Source organism: Erythrolamprus reginae, chromosome 1 (genome assembly GCF_031021105.1).
Source record: "Erythrolamprus reginae isolate rEryReg1 chromosome 1, rEryReg1.hap1, whole genome shotgun sequence".
NCBI classification, from domain to species: Eukaryota; Metazoa; Chordata; class Lepidosauria; order Squamata; family Dipsadidae; genus Erythrolamprus; species Erythrolamprus reginae.
Genome location: NC_091950.1, coordinates 385353857 through 385381641, shown reverse-complemented (window position 1 = coordinate 385381641; position 27785 = coordinate 385353857). Strand labels below are relative to the sequence as shown.

At 39.2% G+C, this 27785-nt stretch overlaps 1 protein-coding gene and 1 long non-coding RNA gene across 3 annotated transcripts in view; one reads left to right on the top strand and one right to left on the bottom strand.

Moving 5' to 3' along the window:
• The window catches only part of LOC139157724 (uncharacterized), a 30915-nt gene extending 19223 nt beyond the window's left edge, over window positions 1-11692 (top strand). The window contains exons 4-5 of the long non-coding RNA XR_011557543.1: window positions 2004-2085; window positions 11639-11692. This is a non-coding gene — a long non-coding RNA (uncharacterized lncRNA). The remainder of the gene's footprint in view (window positions 1-2003; window positions 2086-11638) is intronic.
• PAPOLG (poly(A) polymerase gamma) overlaps window positions 6648-27785 on the bottom strand; it is a 37422-nt gene continuing 16284 nt past the window's right edge. The window contains exons 12-22 of one of the 2 annotated variants that reach the window (XM_070734786.1): window positions 26727-26811; window positions 25317-25370; window positions 19360-19479; window positions 15872-15981; window positions 13015-13136; window positions 12761-12936; window positions 11973-12055; window positions 11670-11893; window positions 10775-10828; window positions 10041-10156; window positions 6648-8152 (exon numbers count right to left, since the gene is read on the bottom strand). In XM_070734786.1, coding sequence (XP_070590887.1) covers window positions 10055-10156; window positions 10775-10828; window positions 11670-11893; window positions 11973-12055; window positions 12761-12936; window positions 13015-13136; window positions 15872-15981; window positions 19360-19479; window positions 25317-25370; window positions 26727-26811 — 1130 coding nt within the window. In that variant the 3' untranslated portion in view covers window positions 6648-8152; window positions 10041-10054. Of the gene's footprint in view, window positions 8153-10040; window positions 10157-10774; window positions 10829-11669; window positions 11894-11972; window positions 12056-12760; window positions 12937-13014; window positions 13137-15871; window positions 15982-19359; window positions 19480-20862; window positions 21003-25316; window positions 25371-26726; window positions 26812-27785 lie in introns of those variants that run through there. The other variant, XM_070734787.1, reaches the window with a different exon arrangement.

Here is a 27785-nt window from a genome sequence, read left to right as displayed (position 1 = left end):
ATCCATTCTGGAAGAAAGGGGACAAATGCTTCAAATAAAATTAATAGTTGCATGGTATTTATTTTTCTTTTGAAAGCATCTTAATAATGGTACTGTTAGAGGGGGTGACAAGCTATCTAAAATATATTATCCCAATTCTTAGTGACTAAACAGATATGAAAACAAATCCTTGCACATAGGAAATGGAGAAGGAAATATATTGTTTTGACTACAAGGAAGGAACCTAAATTATTTAAGAGAGGGGGGAAAGTGGCAGAAAAGAATAAAAACAAATAACAAGACACCGAGAAAGAAACTTCGACAACAGAGGAACTTATTTGCTAATAGTTATAGTGAAAGTTCCTGAAAATCTTGGAGAGCTGGTGAAACTATTAGATCTGCCTAACGTTGCAAGTGTGGCCTTGGAGGTTGGTTCTTTTTCTCCACAGAAAAACAATTTGAGCTGTTAGTTTTCAACGAAGCAGCTACATATATTTTAGATCAAGACTTGACAAATATTAATGGGAGGTGGGAGTGAGGCGGTCTTTGGGACTAAGCACCAACTTGTAGTAGAAAATAGCAATGATTTTTAAAGGGAAATATAAAATAAGTGTACAGACATTGTGCACAGCAGGGGTGACAAACTCAAGGCCCAGGGGCCGGATCCGACCCACGGACCCGCAGGGTGTTTAGATCTAGCCTGTGGAGCTGCCCTAGAAACAGCAAAGGATCAGCCTGCGGTGCCTCTGCCAGCGAAAACAGCTTTGGAGGGCTGCACGCGTCTTCCCGGGCTTAGTTTTCAGCTGCAACAGCCTCCTGCCAGCTTCTGTCAGCTCCGGGCCTCGGTTTTCACTGGCACAGGGGGCCAGGAGGCCATTGTGGCTGAAAAGAGAGTTGGGGAGCCTGTTTTCACTGGCAGAGCGCTCAGACCACCCCCAACACAAGTGATTTCAACTGGTCACACCAACCCTGGCCATGCCCACCCCAGCCCCCAAGGCCAAACACAATTCTGATGCATCTCTCAATGAAATTGAGCTTGAGACCCCGAGTGAACAGGAAAAGCTGGTTGTCTCCTAATACTGTATAGATAATTCTTAACGTATGACCAGTCATTTAATAACTGTTCAAAGTTACAATAGACTTAAAAAGCTACTTACAACCTGTCTTTGAAGTTACAACTTCTGCCCCACCCCCATGGTCATGTGATTACATTTTTTACACCTGGCAACTGACTTGCATTTACAACTGGTTGCATCCCATGGACATGTAACTAATTTTGTGTCTACCGGGGTCCAGTAAGAAAACACATTCAAAAGAATGGATTTGCTTAACAAGCATAAAATGATTGTAAAATCAAATTGTGTAGTGACTCAACATACCAACGCAATCACTTGCAACCAAAATTCTAGTACCAATTGTGATAGTAAATCAAGGACTTGTGTTTTTTAAAGAATTAAGAAATAGCAAGTGGTAGTAGAGCTGGCGCAACCAGGTTGACACAGGAAATTGATGCTTATTGATGCCCAAATCACTTGGTGTCTTTGGGATTTATTATTTATTTATTTATTTATTTATTATTTAGATTTGTATGCCGCCCCTCTCCACAGACTCGTTGATCATTGAGGAGCCCCTTCTCCAGCACATTTTTATTAGTCTTGCCCCTTTCCAAGTGATCCAATGGTTAGAATGCAACATTATAGTCTAATTATGCTGACTGCCAACAGTTTGATTCTCACCAACTGAAGGTTGACTCAGCCTTCCACCCTTCTGAGGTTGAGAAAATGAATACACAGATTGTTGGGAGTAATATGCTTGCAAACTGCTTAGAGAGGATTGTAAAGCACTGTGAAGTGACATATAAGTCTAAGTGCTATTGCTATTCCATTCATTATGTCCATTCATTTTTTAATTTTTTTTTAAAAAGAGTGGTTAAGTCCTTAGGCTAGAGATAATGAGTTCTAATCCCACCCTAGGCACAAAGCCAGCTGAATGACTTTGGGACAATCATTTTCTCTCATCCATAGGAAGGAAGCAATGGCAAACCACTTTTGAAAAAACTTGCCAAGAAAACTGCAGGAACATTCCCAGGCAGTCCGTCACAATATGGTATGAATGAATGAATGGGAAAAAAGGTCTAGGTCAGTATAACAAACTATGTTTTTATTTTACTGCACTCTACCCTATTGAACTTAACAGAGAATTTGAAAAGTCCCCAAGACTTTGATAGTAAGGGACTCCAGGTGGAATTATAAACGAGCAACAATCACTGTCCTTCATTTTTCCTTCATAAATTAAGAGATATTGAAGCACACCTTTATGGGTTTAATCTGCAGGCAGGTTCACCTGAGAAAAGGACATCCTTATGTTCTACAATGTAACAAATGTGAATTGCTATTATCATTATCAGTATGTTGTGCCTAAGATTACCTACAGGACTGTCTTCTGCCTCATGTATCCCCAGCACACACACACACACACACACACACACACACACACACACACACACACACATATTCTATGCCGCCCTTCTTTTGTATGTATCACAAGTTTTTGTGATTAATTTTAAAAATTCAGCCATAACTTGTGAAACATACAGAATATAGTTTGTCGGCTATGAATAAATTAATTGCCTTGAAATGGCCCTGGGTTGGTCCTAGAGGCAAAAAGGAACTGTGACGCTCCTTCAATATACCAGAGTGATCATATAGCCCCTCCCTGGTAGAAAGCTGAAAGGGATCAGATCCTGTGGCCTAGAAGTTAATTCTCTGCCTTACAAGGCAGAAACTACAGGATCAAATCCCAGTAAGGATATGGTATGATCAGGCCAGAACAAGGCTGAAAAAGTGCTATCCTAGTCTCCCTTAATTTTAAAAATTCAGCAAAAGGTTGACTCAGCCTTCCATTCTTCTGAGGTTGGTAAAATGAGGATCTTCCTAGATTGCTGAGGGCAATATGCTGACATAAATTGCCCAGGGTGCACTGTAAAGCACTATGGGGCATTATATAAGTGTAAGAGCTATTGCTACATTACTGCTGGATCCAACTGGTTTCTAGCCAATTTGTCAAGGCAACTCCACGTAGAGTATATCCAAACAAGACACAACTAAGAGTAGATGTGGAATCTCCAAGAGGGGATGCAGTCGTTGAGGTAATTTCTTTATTTCTAGACTATAGGGTGAGGTAACAAAAAGTGAAGCCCCTCCCTTTAAATTCCCCCAGAAAAATATGAACATTTTTTTAAAAAAATTGGACAAATTTAGAAGACAAAATATTGATGCTTAAGGCACCAGTTTCATCAGTTAAAATTCTTGAAACCACCTTCCAAAACAGATGTTGGTTTTAGTCATTTCTGGAGTATTTTCACATCATAGAAAATCCAATGCAGCCCCTGAGCCAACAGAAACTTACATTCTTGTGAAATAAGAGTGGAAGGTATTATAGAAGACCCAAAGGTGTTTTTTCCACAAGGCAAATGGACTTTCTTGCGTTTTTTTCTTAGAAAAACAAAAGCAGCTCTTTGGATGAAGAAGTGAAACATTTTCAAAGTAAAAAAACCAAGAAGTCCAGTTGCCTTTTGGAAAAAGCACCTTTGGGACGCCATATCCTGGATGAGTGAAAACCTTCATATGTAAAGGCAGCGAAGAGTATCAAGACCAGCTCACATTATAGCAGGAGCTTCACTTTTCACTTAAATTGTCTTAACCAAAATCAACAAGTGAAGCTTTGTAAAATTGGGAAATGTTCATTTAGACCAGGTGTCTGCAATCTTAAAATACTCAGACCCATTTCAACACTGGCAGCTACAAAGCCTGGGTAGGTGTGGCCAACTAACTCCCACCCAGTCACATGACCTCAGCCACACCTACCCAAGTGCCTGTGGCTCAGTGTTTTCTTCCCTCATTTTTCTTTTACTTTTCTTTTCTCTCCCCTTCTCTCATTTCCCCTTTCCCTTCTCTCTCCCTCTCCCTCCAGCTGTGTCATGTCTCTCTTTTTCTTTTTCTCCCTCCATTATTTTCTCATCTTTTTCTCCTTTTCTCTCATATTTTTTCTCTCCCTCATTTGTTTTTTCTCTCCCTTTTTCTTTCCTTTCTTTCTCTCCTTCTCATTTGTTTCATTGTTTTCCTTTTCTCCCCCCACTCTCTCATTTCTACCTCTCTCCTTCTCTCCCTCATTTCTTTTTTCTCTCATTCTTTCTCTCATTTTCTCATTTCTCTTTCTCCCCTTTTCTCGCTCTCACTTCTCTCTCATGTGTGCATGCGCAAGAGTGGAGATACCCTTTGCAAGTCAGCAGAGTGGTGCCACCAGCAGCATTGATTGACCTTCAAGTGTTTTAAATCTCACACAGGGGTCTTTCACCACCTGGAGGATGCTTTTCAATCAATGCCGCTGCCTTTGGAGTAAAGCAGCTGAGGACAGTGGGAAAAGGGGCTGGCCCCATCAAACCTTGCATGCTCACTCTGGGGATCAGACTTGGAGAAAGCTTAGAGCACCCTCACCAAAGATGCTCACATTAGCTGCATTGTATTCACTGTCCTTTGGTCAAGCCCATATCCCCACTCATGCACATCCTCCTGGCTCTGCAACAGCCGGCCAGGGAGTCGCATGAGGGTCATCTTCTGGAGAGCTACCACCACAGCTTGTGCTCTCTCCTCAGTTGCGAGCCTGTCCTCTTTTTTGTCATACAACCCTCCTGGACCCCATTCCCACCCGTGTTAGTGAGGTTGGCATTGCCGATGGCCAGGTTGGGCCAGTGTCTTGGAGAAGAGAGCAGGTTGCACGACTGGGTCAGCAGGGAGTCGCAGAAGAGGTGTAGAAGACTCATATGTGGCTCTGGAGCTGCAGGTTGCTGACACCAGATTTAGACCTTATGTAAAATTAAACAAACAACTTTCTCCTACATTGTACTAAGGCATTATGGTTCTTTTAGCTCACCATACCCAAAGGGCACCTGATTGTGAAAGTTTGAATTAGAGGTCAGCCTTTTTCTATGCCGCCCCAAGTCTTCGGAGAGGGGCGGCATACAAATCCAATAAATTATTATTATTATTATTATTATTATTATTATTATTATCAGTAAACCCTGAGATTACTAATGAAATATTTTCATATTTTCAGGCAGATTAATTCCGGCTGGTATTAGATGTTTGCAAGCAGTTCTTACAGATATTTTCAATTTATGCAAACTAGTAGATGCATTATGAACCTATGTCCTTTCTAATTTGTGAAATCTGTTGGTGCGCAGTTAATGTGCTGGACCATAGATATTGCTAAGATGTTTCTTCTTCTTCTTCTTCTTCTCCTCCTCCTCCTCCTCCTCCTCCTCCTCCCTCCCCCTCCTCCTTCTTCTTCCTTCTTATTATTTTAATTAAATCTTCCAGAATGATGTAATTTCTAACCAGATTTGAGCAGTCTATTATTTGTGCAATATGACTAAGCCCCATTTGAAACTGAAACTGTCATGATGACTTAAGTCAATTTCCAGGCAAACAATCTAATCATATCATATAAATATTAGGAACTATAGCTGCTCATAACATTGAATAGGAATCTATTGTTGGAATTAAGTTCTATGGTCAGTACTGTTGGTCTGAATTTTAAATAGAATACAGCATACCATTTCCCACAGATTTTAACCAGCTTGTTTGCAATGGTCATTTAGGAAAATTAATGTTGAATTTGGTCCAAACAAGTTGCAGTCTACAAGTTTAAAATCCTTCTAAAATGTTGTGACAACCACCTTTGTGACAACCATGACCTGGATGACTGGGAATCTCCATAGACATATCCTCAGGGAATTGAGAGGCCGAGTGCTCTTCAGCCCTGAGATGACATGCCGCAGCACGAGACCTCCCAGCATGCCTACGCAGCCCCGAGATTGGGAAGCCAGCTGGGCGGGGTGAGCGGGCTTTTTAAAGGCTTGCTGCTGCCCAGGCTCTTCCCTTTTTCCTGCTTGCTGCAAGAGAGAGCAGACACCCACCCACCCTGCGCTCAATCCAGGGTGTTTAAAAGGGTCACCCGATCGGGGGCCGAGTAGAAATTCTTTGCAATCACTGTGCACTTTTAGTGACAATTGTTTTTTCACCTACTCTAAGGGGGTAGGAGAAGTGAATTCAGGGTTACTGGGTGTGGTTTTTAAATAGGCAATTTCTAATATTTTGTTAATCTTTTCATTTGGCAGTAATGGGGCGAAAAAGGGTATCTGTAGCAACTGTGTGTTCTCCCTTGGGCATCTTTTGCAACATGATTGGCTCCCCTTTTTCCACAACTCAAGTTGCTATACACAACCAGAGCGGTGGAGAGGGGGTGCCCTTGGGGCTCACTCACGTCATGTCCGGTTCCGGGTCATAGGGGTGAGTCCTCCCACAGGCTGGGCATGGCTTTCAGGGCTGGACGTAGGCACTGCCCAGGCAAGGAGTTACGCCCATTTAGTTGCCCTAGTTATGTTATTCATAGGGTTTTCCACCCCATCTAACAACCTCTTCAAGTCTTTATGTTTATGTCTTAATAAAGTGACCCTTTTACCCAGCTCATGTGTCCGTGTGTCATTTGGCATCTGTCCCAATAACCAATCCGCATTTTATCAGAATGAAAACCGTTACTTCCATAATTTGGAACTATAAGCAAAGAGCTTCCTAACTATTCTATAAATGAAACAGATGAAACTAGGATTTATGTTTCTTTGAAAAATATTTTACAGTACATACAAAAATATTCTGCATACACTTTTTTGTTTAGATTATATTTTTTTTACAAAAGCAGATATTACAAAATTTAATATTTGAAAACAGCATTTACTCCTGGCATATCAGGCCATGGGTTCTGAAGGAAACATGGATATGGAAGAGTCAAGTGATCTTCCAGTGCAGGGGTCTCCAACCATGGGCAACTTTAAGACTTGTAGACTTCAACTCCCAGAATTCTTCAGCCAACTGGCTGAGGAATTCTGGAAGCTGAAGTCCACAAGTCTTAAAGTTGCCAAGATTGGAGACCCCTGTTCTAGTAGGAGACACTGGTTCTAGTGAAGTTGTTCAGACAACTACAGAAGTCACACCTGAGTAAAAGTCATGATTCCCAATCCCAGTTCACAGTAGATTAAAGAGCATTCATTCCCAAGGCAGGCCAAAATAAGGAAAATAATTTTCAACATGTGAGAAAAAAATTGATTAGATTGCGAATTATGGTTTTACAAGATCCTCTAATAATTCTGAAATTTAAGTAATACACTAACCACTTTGTTTGCATTCCAGAATTGTTGAAGATAGGAGTCTGTTTACATTTTTATTTATAGATTAGCATGCAATCCAGCTAAACACTGAAGCTAATTTCATTCCCATTGGTTTAAAATGGAGTGCTAGATGTGTAGAAAGAAGCTATTATAGGACGTTAATACAACTGGACAATTACTGAAATTGTGCTCTAGTTTTCCTTTTGTGAGTCTCTAGGGGAAGCAGCTTTTTGGGGGACATCTACATACATCCAAAAAGGATTGTTTTTTTTAAAGGAGAAGTACCTCCAATTTATACACATATACTCCTGTACATTTTTCCACTTTACAAGAACCCCTATGGTGACCTGGTACACAGATCACCAGCCAGCGTTGGAAACCACTGAGACTGGAAGTAGATTTTTGGTTTAAAGCGACAGTGTTAAGAATATATTTAAGAGAGAGCATCAGATTACCTGCATCTCTGTACTGAGCTGACAACTGATAACAATAGAAATATATCAGGGCAAAGTATTCTGCATGCCAACCCCTTCAGAAAAAAATAAAGGCAAGAAATTTTTTTTTTTTTGGTTTTTCATAATAAAGACATTTCTGCTGAAAAAAAAATAAGACTTAAAATAAAGCTATGCATCTGCAAAGTGAAAATAAAGGTCCAATCCAAGGGAATAAACTTTACACTAGAGGAATACCCAGACACCACACATTTTTGACAAATAGTAGTTTGAAATTTTTACAACAATTATGACAGTGTAACACCTGAAGAGAGAAATCTATGGATACTATGCATAATGCCAATAATGGTCCACTTAGCACTGCCTTGAGGCCAGCTTAGAGCAGTGATTCAGGAAGTTCCCAGTTCTGTTATGAGAGATCCAAACCGGAGCCATCACGGATCGATATGCAAATCATAGGATGCAGTCTCTGTCTTCATTCTTTGAGTGTTGCTTTCTATTATAGTAGTATGGATAGAGTAACTTTATTATATATTATTATTATTATTATTATTATTATTATTATTATTATTTATTAGATTTGTATGCCGCCCCTCTCCAAAGACTTGGGGCGGCTAACAACAATATAAAAAGACAATGTAAACAAATCTAATATTAAAAGACAATCTAAAAAACCCCAATTTAAAGAACCACTCATACATACAAGCATACCATGTATAAATTCTATAAGCCTAGGGGGAAGGGAAATTTCAATTCCCCCATGCCTGACGACAGAGATGGGTTTTAAGGAGCTTGCGAAAGGCAAGGAGGGTGGGGGCAACCCTGATATCTGGGGGGAGCTGATTCCAGAGGGACGGGGCCGCCACAGAGAAGGCTCTTCTCCTGGGTCCCGCCAAACGACATTGCTTAGTCGACGGGACCCGGAGAAGGCCAACTCTGTGGGACCTAACCGGTCGCTGGGATTCGTGCGGCAGAAGGCGGTCCCGGAGATATTCTGGTCCGATGCCATGAAGGGCTTTATAGGTCATAACCAACACTTTGAATTGTGACCGGAAATTGATCGGCAACCAATGCAGACTGCGGAGTGTTGGTGTAACATGGGCGTACTTTGGGAGGCCCATGATTGCTGTCGCAGCTGCATTCTGCACGATCTGAAGTTTCTGAACACTTTTCAAAGGTAGCCCCATGTAGAGAGCATTACAGTAGTCGAACCTCGAAGTGATGAGGGCATGAGTGACTGTGAGCAGTGAGTCCCGGTCCAGATAGGGCCGCAACTGGTGCACCAGGCGAACCTGGGCAAATGCCCCCCTTGCCACAGCTGAAAGATGTTTCTCTAATGTGAGCTGTGGATCGAGGAGGACGCCTAAGTTGTGGACCCTCTCTGAGGGGGTCAATAATTCCCCCCCCCCGGGTTATGGACGGACAGATGGAATTGTCCTTGGGAGGCAGAACCCATGCCTGGCGATATAGGTGGGTCTTGAGTAATTTGCGAAAGACAAGGAGGGTGGGGGCCGTTCTAATCTCCGGGGGGAGTTGATTCCGGGGGGAGTTGTTTGTTGCAAAAATAGTTTGTTCAAAAGCAACTGCCTGCAAAGCAATTGGGGCTGCAAAGTGAAAGCTGAAGCAGTATTGCTCTGTCCTATAACTGGGTAGACCAAGTTGCCCTGATAGACCGATCTCACCGGGGGGGAAAAAATTTCTCCCCTGGTATAGCCCAAAAAAGCGAGATGAGCCTTTGGCTTAGAGGTTAATACAACTATCTAATATGCAAGTAGACTGGGTTCGAGTCCCAGAAGAGTATGGCTAACTGATGAGAGATAAATAGCTTGAAATAGATCTATACTAATCTCCCTTTATTTCTTTGTTGATAAAACATAAATTCAACACATTTGTTGATTGTTGCTATAATTTCATTTCATAATGTCTTCCCGATACAGGGACACTGGTTAGAAATTTTTGGAATTACTGTCTCTATACGGTTGATGAATATAAAGAGAGAAATTATGTTCCATACTTCAACAACTGTGCATAGTATCTATAAAATATTCAATTAAATATAATCTGGATTCCACTCAGTACAGCACTGTGTCGCTGGAATTTTGCATACATGATGGAGGTCTTCTTTCTCACCCATCCCCCTCAATCTTTTCAGATCGAGTTGGAAAAATTAAATAAGCCCTACAAGAGATAAAGGGGAACTGATACTAGTACTAGATAATTCTGATAGAAAGCTGGAATGGATCAGGGCACCTCTTCTGTGAGTTAAAAAAATTATAACTGGTTGCAGGCACATCAAAGTTCAAAAGTGAAGCATGAGTGCAAGAGCAACAATTGAAACAAAGAAGTAAGCAATAGTTATTAAAATGCAATGCCTTTACTATTACCTGGTAAATCACTGCTATCGATTAAGAGTCAGTCTGATGGAGTTTTTAACGACACGAACCATACCAGTTGCTGGAATTGGAGAAGATGAATCTGGCAATTCTTTACTAGAAAGCCGCTGCAAATGAAAACTAAAATCAGACGAGGGAAGCAAGATTCCAGAGATTTGATTACAAGTTTAGATCAAAGCAGCATCTGACATCAATCCTACTGCAAATAGTTGTGTCATCTCCAGCTGCTCAGCTATCTTTTACTGCTACTGAAAGGAGATGATTGAGTTAAAGCTTTTAACTTATAAGCCAATCTGGAAGCCTTTACAGATAGGTGGCAATCCCTAAAAAGTAGAATAATGTACAAATTATATATTTGATAAAAGAGATATTTCAGAAAACTTCAGAAAACTCATGAACTGTGAGCTTCCTGCTGCAGTCTCATAATCCGGAGATCAGGATTATGTTTTAGTAACTCAGAAACGGGTATTGTGTTCTCTGAAATACCTTTTCTCACTCAAATCTAAGTTTCTGTACAATCCTGAGTCCTATGGGATTGGGCGGCATAGAAGTTGAATAAATTAAATTATATTAATTAGTGTCATTTCAGTGAAAGCAAATTACAAAGCATGTAGGTGTATTACAGAACATCAAAATAAAACGAAAGCCACATAAATATTAAAAGCCTTCCAGACATCAGTTATTTATCTCCGATTTTGTTTCAAATACAAATGTTCACTTAATACCTGTGTTCTTTGGGTATCAAAGTTTGGAAGAGTCAGGGTGTCTTTAAGACTGTGCTAAAAGGAAGAAAAGCATAAGTTGTGGGTCAAAATACAAGAACCACTAGGCCACAGGCAGAGAATACAATCCATACTGACATCACGTACATCATGATGTCATTGCATCAATGATGCAATGAATTCCGGCGTTCAATTTGTCTCACCACCTACTCTGAAATGAAACTTGCACAAAGTAATGTAATGTTTCCCTTCCTTCCCACCTCTCCAAGTCTTGACACTAATGTCTAGTTTGATATTATAACAGAGCTGAATTGGGATAAAATGCACCAAATTATTGAAAGCCAGGTTTAGCTCTTAATTTCACACTTTGAAAACTCAATAAATTACAAACAACCATGTTGTCATCTAACACATCACTCTGGCTTTTCATTCATTCCTTATTTCACTTCATTCCCCAACTAAGATAATAGTTCAAAAGGCAGGAATGTCTCCTGAACGTATTGCCAGGAAACAAACTGAATTGTTTGACATAAATTATACAAACAATTAAATTAGCTATAAACCCCACAGGTGGTGAGTGGGTGTGGAGGAAAAGAAAAGGAACATTACTTATGCCCATTAAAGAGCTATTACTACTAATATATTCACCCTTATCTGAGCCAATTTGGGTGTATTTCCCCAAGAGGTGACAATCTCTATTCATAGTTACTCCAAAAGTAACTTTCACTTAGTCTGAATCTGTAGTGCTCAGGGGAGTTTTGTTACCAGACATGTAACCATGTCCTCTTTAACAATTAATTTTAACACTCATGCTGCATTGGAACTTATGCACAAAGACACTTTATTATTATTATTATTATTTATTAGATTTGTATGCCGCCCCTCTCCGCAGACTTACCTTGTCTACATCTTTCAGCCGCTTCAAACAATCTTCAGAGATTGGTGAGTGTTCTCTCTTATGTGCAGAGTTATTTTTAATCGAACCTACGCCATATAGGTGTTCCTGGGAATGAGTAGGAGCAAGGATGATAGTTGGAGGAATTTTATTTTGCTCTATGGCCATGGAGACACTCCCGGAACTTAAAGGCAGAGCTGTGTCTGCTGAAGCTGTAAGATTCAAGCCTGCAAACATTAATGTTAAGTTTTATTTATTGGTCCTAAAAAAGAATACTGGTTAATTTTGAAGTTAGTATGCCACTACCTGCTACAGACATTGCTGACTGAGTGATGGTCCATGGTTTTTCTTGCCGTTCAGATATAGTAGATTTTTGAAGGATATCAGACCTATAAAAAGTAGCACTGGTTAAGAAACATTTCATAGAGATTTTATTTATTATTTGTATTTATATGCTGCCTACTCCAAAAAGGACTCAGGGTGGCTAACAATAATCATAAATACAGAAACAACAAAATACAACAACAATAGCACAGCACAATAAAATATATAATACCCTTAAAAAAAACCTATGCCTAGTTACAGGCCTAGGCCTAGTTATTAAGCCAGGTCTTAATGGCTATCTGGAAGACTGGCAAGGTGGAGATAGTATGGATTTTCGGAGGCAGTTGATTCCAAAGGGTCAGAACAGCTACAGAGAAGGCTCTTCCCCAAGGCCCAACATTGTTTGGCGGACGGGACCTGAAGAAGGCTGACTATGTGGGCCCTTACTGGCCACATTGAGGTGTGAGGCAGGAGGCGGTCCCGTAGATAGTCTCGCCCTGAGCCATTTAGGGCTTTAAAGGTGATAACCAACACCTTGAACTGCATTTGGAGACTGACTGATAGCCAATGCAGCTTGCTTAAAGTTGGAGTAATGCAGATGTACCTTGGTACACCCGTTATTGCACGTGCCGCTGCATTTTGTACCAGCTGAAGTCTCCGAACGCTTTATTATTATTAGATTTGTATGATGCCCTTCTCCGAAGACTCACATCTTAGAAGTAATACTGATGCTATCCATATGTCAGTTGACATAGCCACACAACACCTACCTTTCTATTCCTTTTGAAAAAGATCTACTGCAATATTCCACCATGTTGTTGAATGAGGGAACACTATTGCATTGTGTGGCAACTTCTGCACTGCTGTAAGTGTGCCAACCACTATCATTTTCCATTGTCTTTTTCAATATGACTCCACAAGCATGTCCACCAAGATCAGGCACGCTCTGTTGAGATAATTCCAGTTTATAAATACCCAGATCTGTAAATGAAGTATTGTCAGAAAAACCAAAATCTGGACCAACCTTTTTCCTCTTCTGCAAGATGTCTGCTGGCAAATAAAAATGGAGTTGTTTCTTCCTCACATGGGTAGCTTCAATCTTCATGCCTTCTTTCAACATGTTGATATTGTTTGCCTGCCTATAAACTAAGATCAAAGATGACAAAATCAAGAAGCTATCCAACAACTCAAGCAACTTTTATCAGCCTCTAACCTGCTATCCTCATGCTGCTGGAACATGTTTCCCAATCCATAAAGCATATATCAGATTGGGTAGTTCAATATTGTCATTCCATCCTTAGGTAATAAAATGAAGCCATAGAGTCTTGCCCCGTGAACAGAAATAAAGAACATTATCTAACCCAGTTTATTTTTTGCAGTACATATGCATTATGAGTCCTGATACTTCAGCTCCTGAAGACTCTTAGATGGTCTAATAGCTCTGTCTTACCAGTAGACGTAATGTTACAAGCAGGGTAAAATAGGGGAAAACCTATGGATAGAAGCACAATCTTTTTTTCTTCTCAAATCTGATTCTTAATTTGACTCTTAATCAGTGGTGGGATTCAAAAATGTTTACTACCAGTTCTGTGGAAAGGCTTGGTGGGCGTGGCTTGGCTTGGTGGGGGTGGCAGAGGAAGGATATTGTAAAATCTCCATTTCCTCCCCATTCCAGGGAAAGGATACAGCAAAGTCCCAATTTCCTCCTGATCAGCTGGGACTCGGGAAGCAGAGAATAGATGGGGGCAGGGCCAGTCAGAGGTGGTATTTACCGGTTCTACAAACTACTCAAAATTTCTGCTACTGGTTCTCCAGAACAGTTCAGAACCTGCTGAAACCCACCTCTGCTCTTAATCAGCATTAACCTTTCAGGAAGTGAAAGCCTAGATACATTTCCCCCCCAAGAGAATTAAGCATCAATTTTATTTAGTTTATTCGTTTGATCATGCAATGAAATGCAGAGGCATACTGGACATGTTAAGTATCATTAAATGGAAGCTAGTGTAGATTTAAAACTAGTTTTTATAACACAACAATGACAAGCTGGTTTAGTCTCCATTAAAGTACCGGTAATAATAAAACTATTACATGTTTTCTAATAAATGGCTTACATAACTTAAAAAAAGGATCTTGTCCAAGAAAAAAATAAATTAATAAAAGAGGAAGACACTGATCTTTCTTCCTAAAGAAATCTAACTTATATAGTTATTCATGTTTAGCTACACAACTCCTATAGTCACACAATCTCATTTTGGGCACTTGGCAATTGGCTCACATTTACAACCAGTTACATTGTCACACAATCATGCTTTGCAATGTTTTTTGTTATTTTCTGGTAAAAAAAAAAAGGCAAAAAAGCACCAATTGGGTAAGCTGGATTTGTCCTTACAACCATGTGATTCACTCAATGACCATCATAACAATTGTAAAATCTAATCTGCTCATGTGGTGACTTAATTTGTGTCTGCAATGACATATGATCAAAATTCCACGTTCAATTGTGGCCATAAATCGAGGACTACCTACATAGTAGGTACAAGGCTGAAATGGTACCATCCTAGTTTCCCTTAATTTTAAAATTTCAGCTAAAAACATTTGATACATACAGAATATAGTTGTCGGCTATGAATAAATTAACTGCCTTGAAATGGCCCTGGGTTGGGCCTAGAGGCAAAAAGGAGCTGTGACGTTCCTTCAATATACCAGGGTGATCCGACATAAAAACAAAAACATGTATGTAGAAGTCAGAACAATCTACATATAGATATATATAGATATATATAGATAGATAGATATTTCTAGTCTGTAGAGAGACAGACACAATGGGATGCTGATAATTAATAACTGACTCTGATGACTCCATAGCTACTGCCACATTGCTATTTGCTGAACAGCTTATCAGTGTATCAGTTTAGAGACTCTTCTTTGCTTTTAAGTAGCTTGCAAAATTCCAGAAAATTTAACAATCAGCAATTGGAAAACTGCTATGAGAAATTTCCAACATATTACTGGCCAGAGGGCTTCACTTGGGAAAACATATGATTGTGAGCTTTGGCTTTTTCTTTCTTTCCTAAGTTGGTTATAGCAATGTTCAGCTTTCAAAAATAGCTTCTGCAGCATTTTCTAGGTTGATTGATTAACTACATTTCACAGGGCACTTTTCATCTCTAAATAAAAACCTCATACATTTTGAATAGTGAGCTTATTTTTCTTCCTCTGGGGAAGGACAAGTCCTAATTGGACTTGCGTGAACACGTATCCAAGGGAGTCCGTTGTAAAACTTCTGTTTAATTCTAATGGCAAAGCCAACTACAGAATCTAATTAAATTCCAAGAACACTGCTTGGACAGATAAGTACTTCCCTACAGCATAGTTAAGAGAAACCCCCATTGATTATACTGAACTTTACACTATTGCCAATAATTCCAAGACTATAGGGAGCAGATTCATTTAAAAGCAGGTTCAATATAGATAAAAAGTGATTAAAAAGTGAGCAAAGCATGTGTTCTTCTGCAATCAAGAAATCAGGATTGTGTCAGTCCAATAGACTTTAAAGATATTTTAAAAATAGTAAATCTTTGGAAAAAACTATTTTAAGGAGAAATTTACTGCAGTACAAATTACGCTTCATTTTCAAATCTTCTGTGTGGCCATACTGGTGTATTGTGGTAAGCCACCCATAGTCACTTAGGTGTGATGGGAGATATACAAATTTAATATGTAAATATTCCTTTCCTCATTTTTGTAAGCCATCTCATTATGGATGACATTTCACTTGGTTGCCAAGGTGTCAGAGGCACTAATGTACTCTAAAGAGAGGTATCCATCTGAAATAATATTAGTCTACTCAGAATAGGACTTTTAAAGGGGGGAAAGTTTACCTGTATCTGTGAATGACTGGATATCATAGGTTAAGTCAACGCTTACACTCTCTGTGTTCTCCAGTTTCTTAAAAATTATTCCCAGAAACCACATTGATACATAATCACTTCTAGAGGAAGAGACAAAAAACAACATATTATCAAATTCTCCAGTGCCAGAAGTGTTATGGGTAAGAGCTAAATGCAAATTACTTATGCATTAGACTGATTTCCTTGCAGAAATTCAGATGTCAACATAATAAAGAACATTATATATTACAAAGAAATTATGGACTTTGCAATGGAGAAGGGTTTTGACTTTTATTATTCTAATGAAGAGAAAACGATGTCTTGGGACCTATAGACTTTAAGGACGGCTCAGCTGGGCTGGACATGTTTTCCAACCGCATACACCTACATGTCCACATTTATATAAATTCACACATAACAGGGCAACACAGAGAGAGAAAACTCAGGCATAAAATCTCTCACTCTCAGCCACTGGAAAAAATAAGGTGAATATTCCTCATCTCACTTCTAATTTAAGAAAATGGTGAAAATACTTCACCAGAAGAGCCCTTCACTCCTATGAGACTAGACTTTCAATCCTGGGCCTAGAAAGTTTAGAACTAAGACGCCTTGAACAAGATCTACGTATTGCCCACAAGATCATATGCTGAAACGTCCTGCCTGTCGGTGACTACTTCAGCTTCAACCACAACAACACAAGAGCACACAACAGATTTAAACTTAATATTAACCGCTCCAAACTTGACTGTAAAAATATGACTTCAGTAACCGAGTTGTCGAAGCGTGGAACTCATTACCGGACTCCATAGTGTCATCCCCAAACCCCCAACACTTTACCCTTAGATTATCTACAGTTGACCTATCCAGATTTCTAAGAGGTCAGTAAGGGGCGAGTACAAGTGCACTGGAGTACCTTCCGCCCCCTGTCCTATTGCTCTCCTATATCTCCTATACCTTTCTTCTATTCCTATATCTCTTCTTCTATTCTTTCATTGATATGTTCTATTACTGTATCTTCTTTTCTATTATTTCTTAGATATATTTTACTATGAGTATCTCCTCTATAACCTTCATCATGTATTTTACTATGTGTATATAGATATATACCCACTAAAACCCTCATTGTGTATTGGACAAAATAAATAAATAATAAAAAAATAATAAAAAAATAATAAGGTCAATGCAGATAGAAGGTTTTACCAAAATAACTGCCATTTTACATTTTTCTTTCTCTACTTGTTTCCTTGCTTCCACACTATAAATTTTCTGGAAGGCCCTGCTTCTATAAGGCACAAATAATGACAAAGCTGACACCCTTCACAAGCTCTCCTAGAAGCTCTGGTGTCTGCACTGGGAGATTTTCTTTGACTTGGAATTAGCAGGAACAGGCTTTCAAAAATAATTTGCACAGTAGCTGCACCACATAGAAGTCTGGAGAAGACATGCAACATCACATTAAGTGCCTTCAAGGGTTGAATGAGGCTGAATGAAGTTGAATGCTGTAGATTCTATACTCTTTTGGCATTTATTATGGCAGGGGTGGGCAATTAATTTTCCCATGGGGCCGCATGAGAAATTGGGATGGTTTTAGAGGGCCGGACTAATATAATTAACTCAGTTCTACCCAATACTGTAAAGACCCAGACACTGGCCTGACCTAAACACCCAGACCAACTCTACAGACCCCTAATTGTTTGCTTTACAGCAACACGGTGCACCACAGTCACTGTGCTGGAGTGTTTGCGTGGTTTCTGTGCTCGGCCGCTCTCAATAGGAGGTCGGGGTCCACTCCAGTGCGAGGATGAAAGAGCTCACCGCGTCTGCTGGGACTCCACTGGTTCCTGCTTTCTTTATGATTCATCAGGAAAGCAGGAACTGGAGAAATCCTGACAGACGTGGTGAGCTCTTTCATCCTCGCAATGGAGTGGACCCCGACCTCCGCAGACCAGTCACAGATAGCGGGCGGGCGAGTCACAGACAGTGGGTGGGCCAGATGCAGCCCGCGGGCTGCCTCTTGCCCAGGTCTGTATTATGGGAACCAGGAATATAATAATCCAGGAACCATCTGAACTATTTTCTCATCAGATTTCTACTGCAAATCAGTCTGTCTGACCTATCCTTACCTGGCTAGGTAGATACAAAAAGAGGGAAATGTGCAAAGGCAAGTTCAAAGTAAGCAACTGTATTCACATTGGTTAGTCCTTCCTTGCAAATACTCTCCTCCATGCTTTAATTCCTTTAGGCCAGATGCATTTATAAACCCAATACTTATTTACATTCTAATCCCCTCGAATAGACAAAAATCAGCAATATTTGATATTTTAAAAAATCCAAACTCCCTTTGAGTCAAACTTTATTAGGTAATTCAAGATTACAAAACATGTATATTTTCCAGTCACTAGGAATTATCACTAGGAATTTTGGTTTAAAAGAAAATAGAAATAGCATGTATCGCTGATATTAAAATTAACTCCACGTTAATTAATAAAAGTAGGTTTGGCTACTTTTCCGAGGGTGCCCTAGCCTCTTGAGATCTGGAGGACCTCTGCCCTACTAATCCTTCAGGGGGGTATAAAAAACTCACATTGGGCAAAGATCAAAGGGAGCCCAAGCAAATGTAAATGTAAAGTAAATATGAGGTTTTGGTGCTATGATATGGTGTTGCTTTGGGGTTCAGTTGGTTTCATTTCTTCTCTTTTTAATGAATATCGTTATGAACCGTCTAGGATTTGTATAAGATAGGCAGCCATATACGTTTTATATAGAAACAAATAGATAAATGAAAGTGTGCTTTGGTGAATCTAGAGCTCCCTCAAAGTTTGCTGAAAAGAATAATTAAAACTATTTAACCCAAATATGTTTTTCAAAAGGCAATTGAACTTTCTTCAGAAATGAAGAAGCTTCTTGGATGAGAAGCTAAACTTCTTCAAGTAAAAAACCAAGAAGCAAAGAAAGTTCAGTTGTATCTTTGGGACAACCATGACCTGGGTTATTTGAGAATATGTATAAATATAAAACTATTTGATAAAATATAAAATCCAACAGTTAACAATGGTGTACCTTAAAGGTTTCAAATCAATTGTGACACAACAGAATAGAAATCTTTATTAGCCAAGTGTGATTGGACACACAAGGAATTTGTCTTGGTGCACATGCTCTCAGTGTACATATAAGAAAAGATGCATTTGTCAAGAATCAGAGGTACAACACTTAATGATTGTCATAGGGATCAAATAAGCAACGAGGAAACAATCAATATTAATCACCTTTGTGCTACAAAAGACTAAAGGTGCCTCCCATATAAGTAACTGTCATGTGCCTCCTATATTTCCCCACTGCTTACTACTTTGTCTCATTATACAAGGAAACAACTGAGGATGCAAAGACAAACAAGACAGTCAAGGCTTTCTAACTAGCAGTGTCATTCTCTCTTTAAAAGTAGACATCAATACAACACAATAGGGTTAACATTAACTCACTCTTTGTACTGATCTCTGTTTCCACTGAAGGACTGTGGATTTACATGGGCAAGAGTAATGAATTCATTTCTCTCCAAGTGTCCAACAAGCACACGAATTTTAGACTCCACCAAGCCAACCCTACAAAGAGAAAATCAGCCTTGGTTAGCAATGTGTCAGAATACCAAGAGCTACTAATTACCTTTGGAAATATAGATGCATTTGAAGGTACAATATATCTAACACCAGAGAGGGGGGGGGGCAGGGAGGGAGGGATGGAGGGAGGGAGGGAGGGAGGGAGAGAGAGAGAGAGAGAGAGAGAGATTGATTTAATATTGAAAAATATTGTCACCCCAGCATTTATAATTCCTTACATCCACAGGATGAATGCTGGTTTATTTCAGAAATAAAAATATCCATCATGAGTTTGAAAAAATAAAAATCTGTAAATTAAAAAGCGCTAGATAATTAGCACAACAAAATGCTCAGTGTCATATAGCAACCATATTTGAATTAGACTTGAGGAAAAACGATACTGATTTAGGGGGTAACATCATCTCCTTTTTTAAGGATTAATTTTATATATTGCCCATCAGCGTCAAAGTAGTCTTTGGATCCACACTACCTTTTTCATAATACATAATCAACCAGAGCTAATCTGATAATTCTCTTTGGCTGCAAGATGGTGTCTGAAAGGGTTTAAATCTGTACAAATACTGCAAATCAGTTGGAGTATAAAGACAGAAAAATTATCTACTTTTCCAAATAGCCTTTGTATTTTTAATATTCCTAAACAATCAAAGCATATATTATATGCATTATATAATGCATATGATAAAATTATTTGTAAACTGTTGAAAAGTTTTTTAATTGATAATTGCTATGGGGTCATTTGATCTTAATATTCATGTGCTATTCCCCACTTCCAGAGTGTTATGAGTGGAATTTAAAAGCCCTTTTTCATTTTTAAAGAGTATCAGCAATCAGGTTACACTGTAGTACGTGATCTTCTCCCACAAGGACCAAACTGAGTATGTTAAGCTCTTACTCAAATGATACATTAAGGATCAGGATCTCAGTGAGCCTTACTGTCCCTTTATTTTTTTCAGTATTTTAAGTTTAATTTTCCCGCATTTATTAAGATTGCTTAAAATCTATGTTGTGTATTTTCCTTTGTTAATGTATTTTATTTTATGCTTTGTTTTTCTGTCTGTCTCTGCCTGCCTGCCTGCCTGCCTGCCTGCCTGCCTGCCTGCCTGCCTGCCTGCCTGCCTGCCTGCCTGCCTGCCTGCCTACCTACCTACCTACCTACCATGATTCTGGGCAGTGAACAATCATTAAGCAATTAAAAACAATTATAGTATAGTACAAAGTTAAATATGTGTGCCAGATAAGTAAAAATGTTATTAGGGTTCCAAGTAACACCCCCAACAAATAAGACTCCGAGACTAGGCATTCCTCAAAGTTCCATTTTATTAGAGCTATCATATTGGCACATCTCGGAAAACACAAATCCAAAAGCTTCCAGGTTTTTCCCACCCAAAAGAAAGTCCAAGTTCCTGCCCAGCATCCATGTCCATCACATGGTCCAAGCAATGCACCATCCCAACTGGTGATGCCTCCCGATCACACTCCTCCAGGTGTACGGTAGAGTGGCTTTGACTCTTGGAGAAAGGAATGTTAGTTTGATTATATATTTCCTCATGCAATTTCACTCCCCCCGTTTCCCACAGGCCTGAAGATTAAATGCCCAAGATGGTTTCCAGGCCTAACAGCTATCATAAATGTGAGTATAATCAGGGGCTCTGAGTCCTTCACACTCTTAGAGCCCCAAACCACAGCATAAAGCCAGATCTATCAAAGGACAACAGGTTGGGGTCATCTTCAACTCTGAAGGAAGAAAATTCCAGGAACAGGAACATTTTAATGTTGTTTTTATGCTTTCACAATTAGAACAAGAAAATATAAGAGGCAAAACTGCATTACTAACTATAGCAAGACCTTTGACTAAAAGTTCATGCCAGAATGTTGAACTTATGGTATGTCAGAACAGCTACTCTTCGGAGGAACATTTACAATTAACAAGAAGCTACTATGAGTAGTGACTTTGGAAATATAGCATCTCAGTATATGAAAGGAAGTAAAACAAGAATGAATATTGTCTAGCTGTCTCAACAAAAATAAGAATGACAAGATTCCAAAGATGACAACTGGAACCAAAACTGCAACTTGAAACTTTTGATCAGAGGACTTCAAACTTGGCAACTTTAAGTCTTGAGGACTTCAACTCCCAGGATTCTACAGCCAGCTAAAAGTTCCCAAGTTTGAGGACCCCAGCTCTTGACAGTCTGAATTACATGGACAAACAAGTTTGTTAGCTGAATGAAAAACGCTGTCATAAAGCGAAAAATGTGGATTTGCGCTAATTATGATGACAGCATCAACTAGCATTAGTGAATTTACAATTGAAAACGAAGAAGTGATTGGGGTACATAGTTTTATTTTCTTGGACTTAAAAATGAAGATTGATAGTTAACCAAAAAATAAAGAGCATGTTAATTGTAGGATGCACTGTGTTAAACAAGATCAGGAAGGATTATGATACTCTTAAAATGAAGATCAGAATATTTAAAGCAAGATTCTTCTCAGTGCTGATGGATATTTCTGAAAGCTGAATATTGAAAAAAAACAACATACATATTTCTGAAAGTTCACACCTTAGAATTATAGATCTGGAGATGTTGACTAAGAATGTTGATATCTGGACCCATTAAAGCAATAATAAATGCCAGTGATGTAGGACATAGGATTTTGTTGCTCTGTCATAATTTTCCTGATAAGATTCAGGATGAATGAATTGAATCAACAAATAAAACCAAAGAGCACTTACACTTTGAAAAGTTCAAAGAATCCCTTAAATTGAACCATAATAAACTGCCAGCAGAAACAAAGACAGGCAGAGCTACAAGAGGTGACTATTAATAGTCCACTGTTTGATCACTAGAGAATTCCAGGAAGCAGCCTGAAAGAGTCCAAATGCAGAGCAAGGGTGACAGAAACACAAGTCAAGATTTTCTAGTAGGTGACTTTTTTCCAATGGAATTCTTATATAGCCCCAGTGCTAATTGCGGTTGAATTAGCAATGTTATTATCCTCTCCTCTCAAGGAGGCATGCTACAATATTTGCCTTTGCTCAATCCTTTGCAGCTATCACTTGTTCTTGAGGGAGGCATCCTACCAGAACCTGCCCCCTGGGTCTTTCTTGTTAAGGCTCATTGTGTCCCAAAACTGCTGTAGGTGCCAATTACTGTTTGATCCCTCAAGCTGCTGGTCTGTCTCTTTAGTTTCTGATTCAGGGATTCAGACAAGACCATAATAACCACAAGAGGAATCAATTAGTGAACCCTGGTCTAATTAACTATTATTTACTCCTTTGAGATTATGTATAAATAGAAAGTCATTTGAGGCATGCAATGTGAACCTACAATAGACTATTAAAAGTAACTATTTTGATTGAAGAGAAGAAGAGAATGAATATGTATTTGTGTATTGGACAAATAAATAAATTAAAAAATAAATAAATAAAATAAAGAGGATGTGGTAGCGCAGTGGTTAGAATATAGTGGTGGCACTCCAGCTCCAGCGGTCCTTGGAAGAAGCCGATTATCTAGGTCCCCGGCAGTTGGGTTTCAGGCCCGGTTACAGCACGGAAACCGCTTTGGTCGCATTGATGGATGATCTCTGGCGGGCCCGGGACAGGGGTTTATCCTCTGTCCTGGTGCTCCTTGACCTCTCAGCGGCTTTCGATACCATCGACCATGGTATCCTTCTGCACCGGCTGGAGGGGCTGGGGGTGGGAGGCACTGTTCTGCAGTGGTTCTCCTCCTACCTCTCTGGCCGGTCGCAGTCGGTGTTAGTGGGGGGTCAGAGGTCGACTCCTAGATCTCTCCCTTGTGGGGTGCCTCAGGGGTCGGTCCTCTCCCCCCTGCTATTTAACATCTACATGAAACCGCTGGGCGAGATCATCCAAGGACATGGGGTGAGGTATCATCAATATGCGGATGATACCCAGCTTTACATCTCCACCCCGTGCCCAGTCAACGAAGCGGTGGAAGTGATGTGCCGGTGCCTGGAGGCTGTTGGGGCCTGGATGGGTGTCAACAGACTCAGGCTCAACCCGGATAAGACGGAGTGGCTGTGGGTTTTGCCTCCCAAGGACAACTCCATCTGTCCGTCCATTACCCTGGGGGGGGAATCATTGACCCCCTCAGAGAGGGTCCGCAACTTGGGCGTCCTCCTCGATCCACAGCTCACATTAGAACAACATCTTTCAGCTGTGGCGAGGGGGGCGTTTGCCCAGGTTCGCCTGGTGCACCAGTTGCGGCCCTATCTGGACCGGGACTCATTGCTCACAGTCACTCATGCCCTCATCACCTCGAGGTTCGACTACTGTAATGCTCTCTACATGGGGCTACCTTTGAAAAGTGTTCGGAAACTTCAGATCGTGCAAAATGCAGCTGCGAGAGCAGTCATGGGCCTACCTAGGTATGCCCATGTTTCACCATCACTCCGCAGTCTGCATTGGCTGCCGATCAATTTCCGGTCACAATTCAAAGTGTTGGTTATGACCTTTAAAGCCCTTCATGGCATCGGACCAGAATATCTCCGAGACCGCCTCCTGCCGCACGAATCCCAGCGACCGATTAGGTCCCACAGAGTTGGCCTTCTCCGGGTCCCGTCAACTAAACAATGTCGGTTGGCGGGCCCCAGGGGAAGAGCCTTCTCTGTGGTGGCACCGGCCCTCTGGAACCAACTCCCCCCGGAGATTAGAACTGCCCCTACTCTTCCTGCCTTCCGTAAACTCCTTAAAACCCACCTTTGCCGTCAGGCATGGGGGAACTGAAACATCTCCCCCTGGGCACATTTAATTTATGCATGGTATGTCTGTGTGTGTGTCTGTTAGCATATGGGGTTTTTTAAATATTTAAATATTTTAAATTGTCTGATTGCTTATGATTTGTTACTACATGTTGTGAGCCGCCCCGAGTCTTCGGAGAGGGGCGGCATACAAATCTAAGTAATAAATAAATAAATAAATAAATAAATAAATAGTGCTGCAGGCTACTTCTGCTGATTGTTGGATGTCTGCAATTTGGCAGATTGAATCTCACCAGGCTCAAGGTTGACTCAGCCTTCCATCCTTCTGAGGTGGGTAAAATGAGGACACAGATTGCTGGGCGCAATATCTGTAAACTGCTTAGAGAGGGCTCTAAAGCACGGTGAAGCGATATATAAGTCTAAATTCTATTACTATTGCTATAATCAGAATGTCATAGTTTGTTAAATAAATCATAACGGACTTGGCTGTACATAGTATGCCAATCCATGAATTATGACTTATGCACCATAATGGATAGTTTCAAACAATGTGCTAAGCCAAAGCAAGCAAAAAACATTATGGCTTAGTAGAATATAATCATAAAACAGATTGTGTAGTTAGAAATTGGACTGACCTGATATTAGACAGGAATTACATGATGGGTGGGCCTACAACTGGGTGCATCTTGCAACTCTCTTGATGTGGTTGTGTGCAGAGAATTTAGCACTGAGAAAATTTAGCTTTTTTCAATGTTTTTATCCCTTTATGCATGTAGACACATCTGAAATGATGTGGTTAAAGCTTGTCAAAATATAGAAGTAAGAGCAAGCGGTTAAATAAATTGAAATCTTAAAATAACCTGAGTAACTTACAAAACAATGTATACAAAATAGATGAGATTATGTTGAGTTTTCTAGTCATACATTGTAAATAATAGTACCATATTATTAATTTGGATGCTTGAATATAAGTTGATTTGGAAAATAAATGTTACTGTTCCTAATGACAACTCTGAGGGAAAGACATTTTCCCCCAATTCCTTTTTGAAATGCTTTTGATTTTAAAATTAGGATTATCAGCATATAAAAAATAGCCTTACCATTCCAAATGATGTTCTTCAGTTGAAGAAACAGCAGTCAATACAATATAGTGCCTGGAAAAATACAGAACTAAAATTTGATATACAGTATTTAATAGTTTTAGTTTTAAAACTAAACTATCAAGACTACAGTTAAACTACTTAAAACTGTACCATTCAATCTTCAATTCTTAATTTTATTTATAATGCTATCTTTTCTAAAATCTTCCCTAACCTTGAAGTGTATTGATGTGCTTCTCCCACATTTATTCTCCCTTTTGTGTAAGTCTAAGGAGGCTTCGGCATCATTCAAGAGTGGTAGAAAAGCTTATTTTTAAGCAAGACAGTTTATCAAAAATGGAAAATGGAACAAAAGATACTTGATTGACATAGATATGAATGTCTAATACAAATTCATGATTCCTACTGCATGAAATACAGTTCAGGGAGCAGTTGAAGGATTAACCAATTCTTGTTTTAGCCATTATATAATATTGATAACTCAAGTGCATGTACATTTTACAACATTTTGGAGCAGCTAATCTCACTACAGCATATCCAAATAATATTTCCAAAAAATTTGAAAGTGCTAATTATAATTTATGGAATTGCACAAAAATGTGGTACTTGGTTATCTAAAGGCCATCTTTTTTGTACAAGATGGGTTAGATAAGATGTATTGTTGTGTCAAAAATTCCTGTGCAGTGCCTAGCATACAAATCTAATAAATAATAATAATAATTTTGTTGATTTCAAAATATCTAAATATAAATCTCTACAATGAAAAAAAAATCTACATATTTTCAAATAGAAAATCAATACATTCTTTTTTGTTTGCCGTACATTAGCAGTTTATTATTGGATTTATATTCACATTAGCAGGATAATATTTGGCACTCTATTTGAAGAAAGCAGCTTGATCTATTAGTCAACATGCTACTGCCACAACCATCTAACATTTGTTATCCGAAGAATTGCCTTACTTTATGTAACGATAAGGCTGGCCTTGGGTGTAGCTGTTTGCAGTTGCATTGCAAGATTAATTAAATTATTTGGGCACAGATTATGTTCTCTAACTTTGGTAACATTTGTACCTTATCATGGGCAAACTACAGGATAATCCAATATATTTCAAAAGTAACAAATAAATATTGAAAATTAATAAGGAGTCACCACTGCAAATATATAACCTAACAATGTTAAATATCCTACCCTACCCAGCTATCACTAGGCACGTTACTACTACACTGAGATTTCTTCTATCCAACACATTCAAATTAATCTTAGCTTTTTAATATATGCTATATTTACACTGTTGTTATTTTAGTATATGCTTTTACCCATAAGATGTTTGGGATTCATTGCTAGCTAAAATACAGAATATTTAGTTGCTGAAATGTGAATTCTGAAACCTTTGGTGATCTTACATACTTATACTTTTGAAAAAAGTTGGGTGGCTCAAGCAGCTTTGGCCAATCCCATTTTCCTTGAAGAATTTCATCTGTAACCATGAGACCTGTTTAAATATAACACATCTATAGTCAGTGCTTTACAATAAACAGTTATAAGTTCAGAAGTGTCGGTTCCACTTTGTCTCAAATGTTATTGAGACTAAGAATAATGAGAGTTCTAAATCATAACAAACTTCATCAAGAACTTTTCTCAACCTCCAGTATCCCATTGTTTTTCCCATTCTAATACTCTTCCCATTGGGGTAAATTATAAACAGTACCACATTTCCATCTCAACCTTTTCTATTTTTAGGACTGGCATCCTTTTCCCAAACTACATGGGAACACTTTGTATCTCATCTTGGATACTCACTAGTAATAAATGGATGTTATGAGAAATAAGAGCTGAGTATGAAAAGAGAGAAGGGGAATAATATTTAATTCTTCATCTAGACGTCAAAATCAAGACTCCCAGTGTCACATTTCTACAATCCTTGAAACAAGAGATGTCCAAAACAGAGACTTCTCTGTGAATATTTTTCAGCCCATTCACTCCTGTCCAATGAGCAATTCTGCTGTCGTTTTTAAGAAGATTATTGTTTTCTCTTAAAATGCTAAAGAACAAGGACAGGAATAAAGCCAAGCAAAGTTAGCAACAATTACATGAATGCTGTTTACTTGCTTCGCCTGGAGGAAAGGGAAAATGAAGTCGATCTCCCTACCCACACTAATCAATCTCTTAAACCCTAAAAAATTCAAGGAGAAATTGCTTCTCTGTCCCAAAGAATGCCTTTCTTCCCTAAATTGTGATGAGGTGAAACTGGGAGAAGGATGCCAGGACAAAGCCTCCCTTATCATTTTAAGAAATGTCTGCAACAACCAGATACTAATACAGAAATAGCTTCATTCATAGGATAATTTTATCTATTTATCTATGTCTATTTATCCTTGGTTGCTTTTGTAAGTTGCATAGATTCATTTCAACTGAAGTGGTTGGTATCATAATAAAAAGAAAAATAAATGAAACTTATCACTAGAC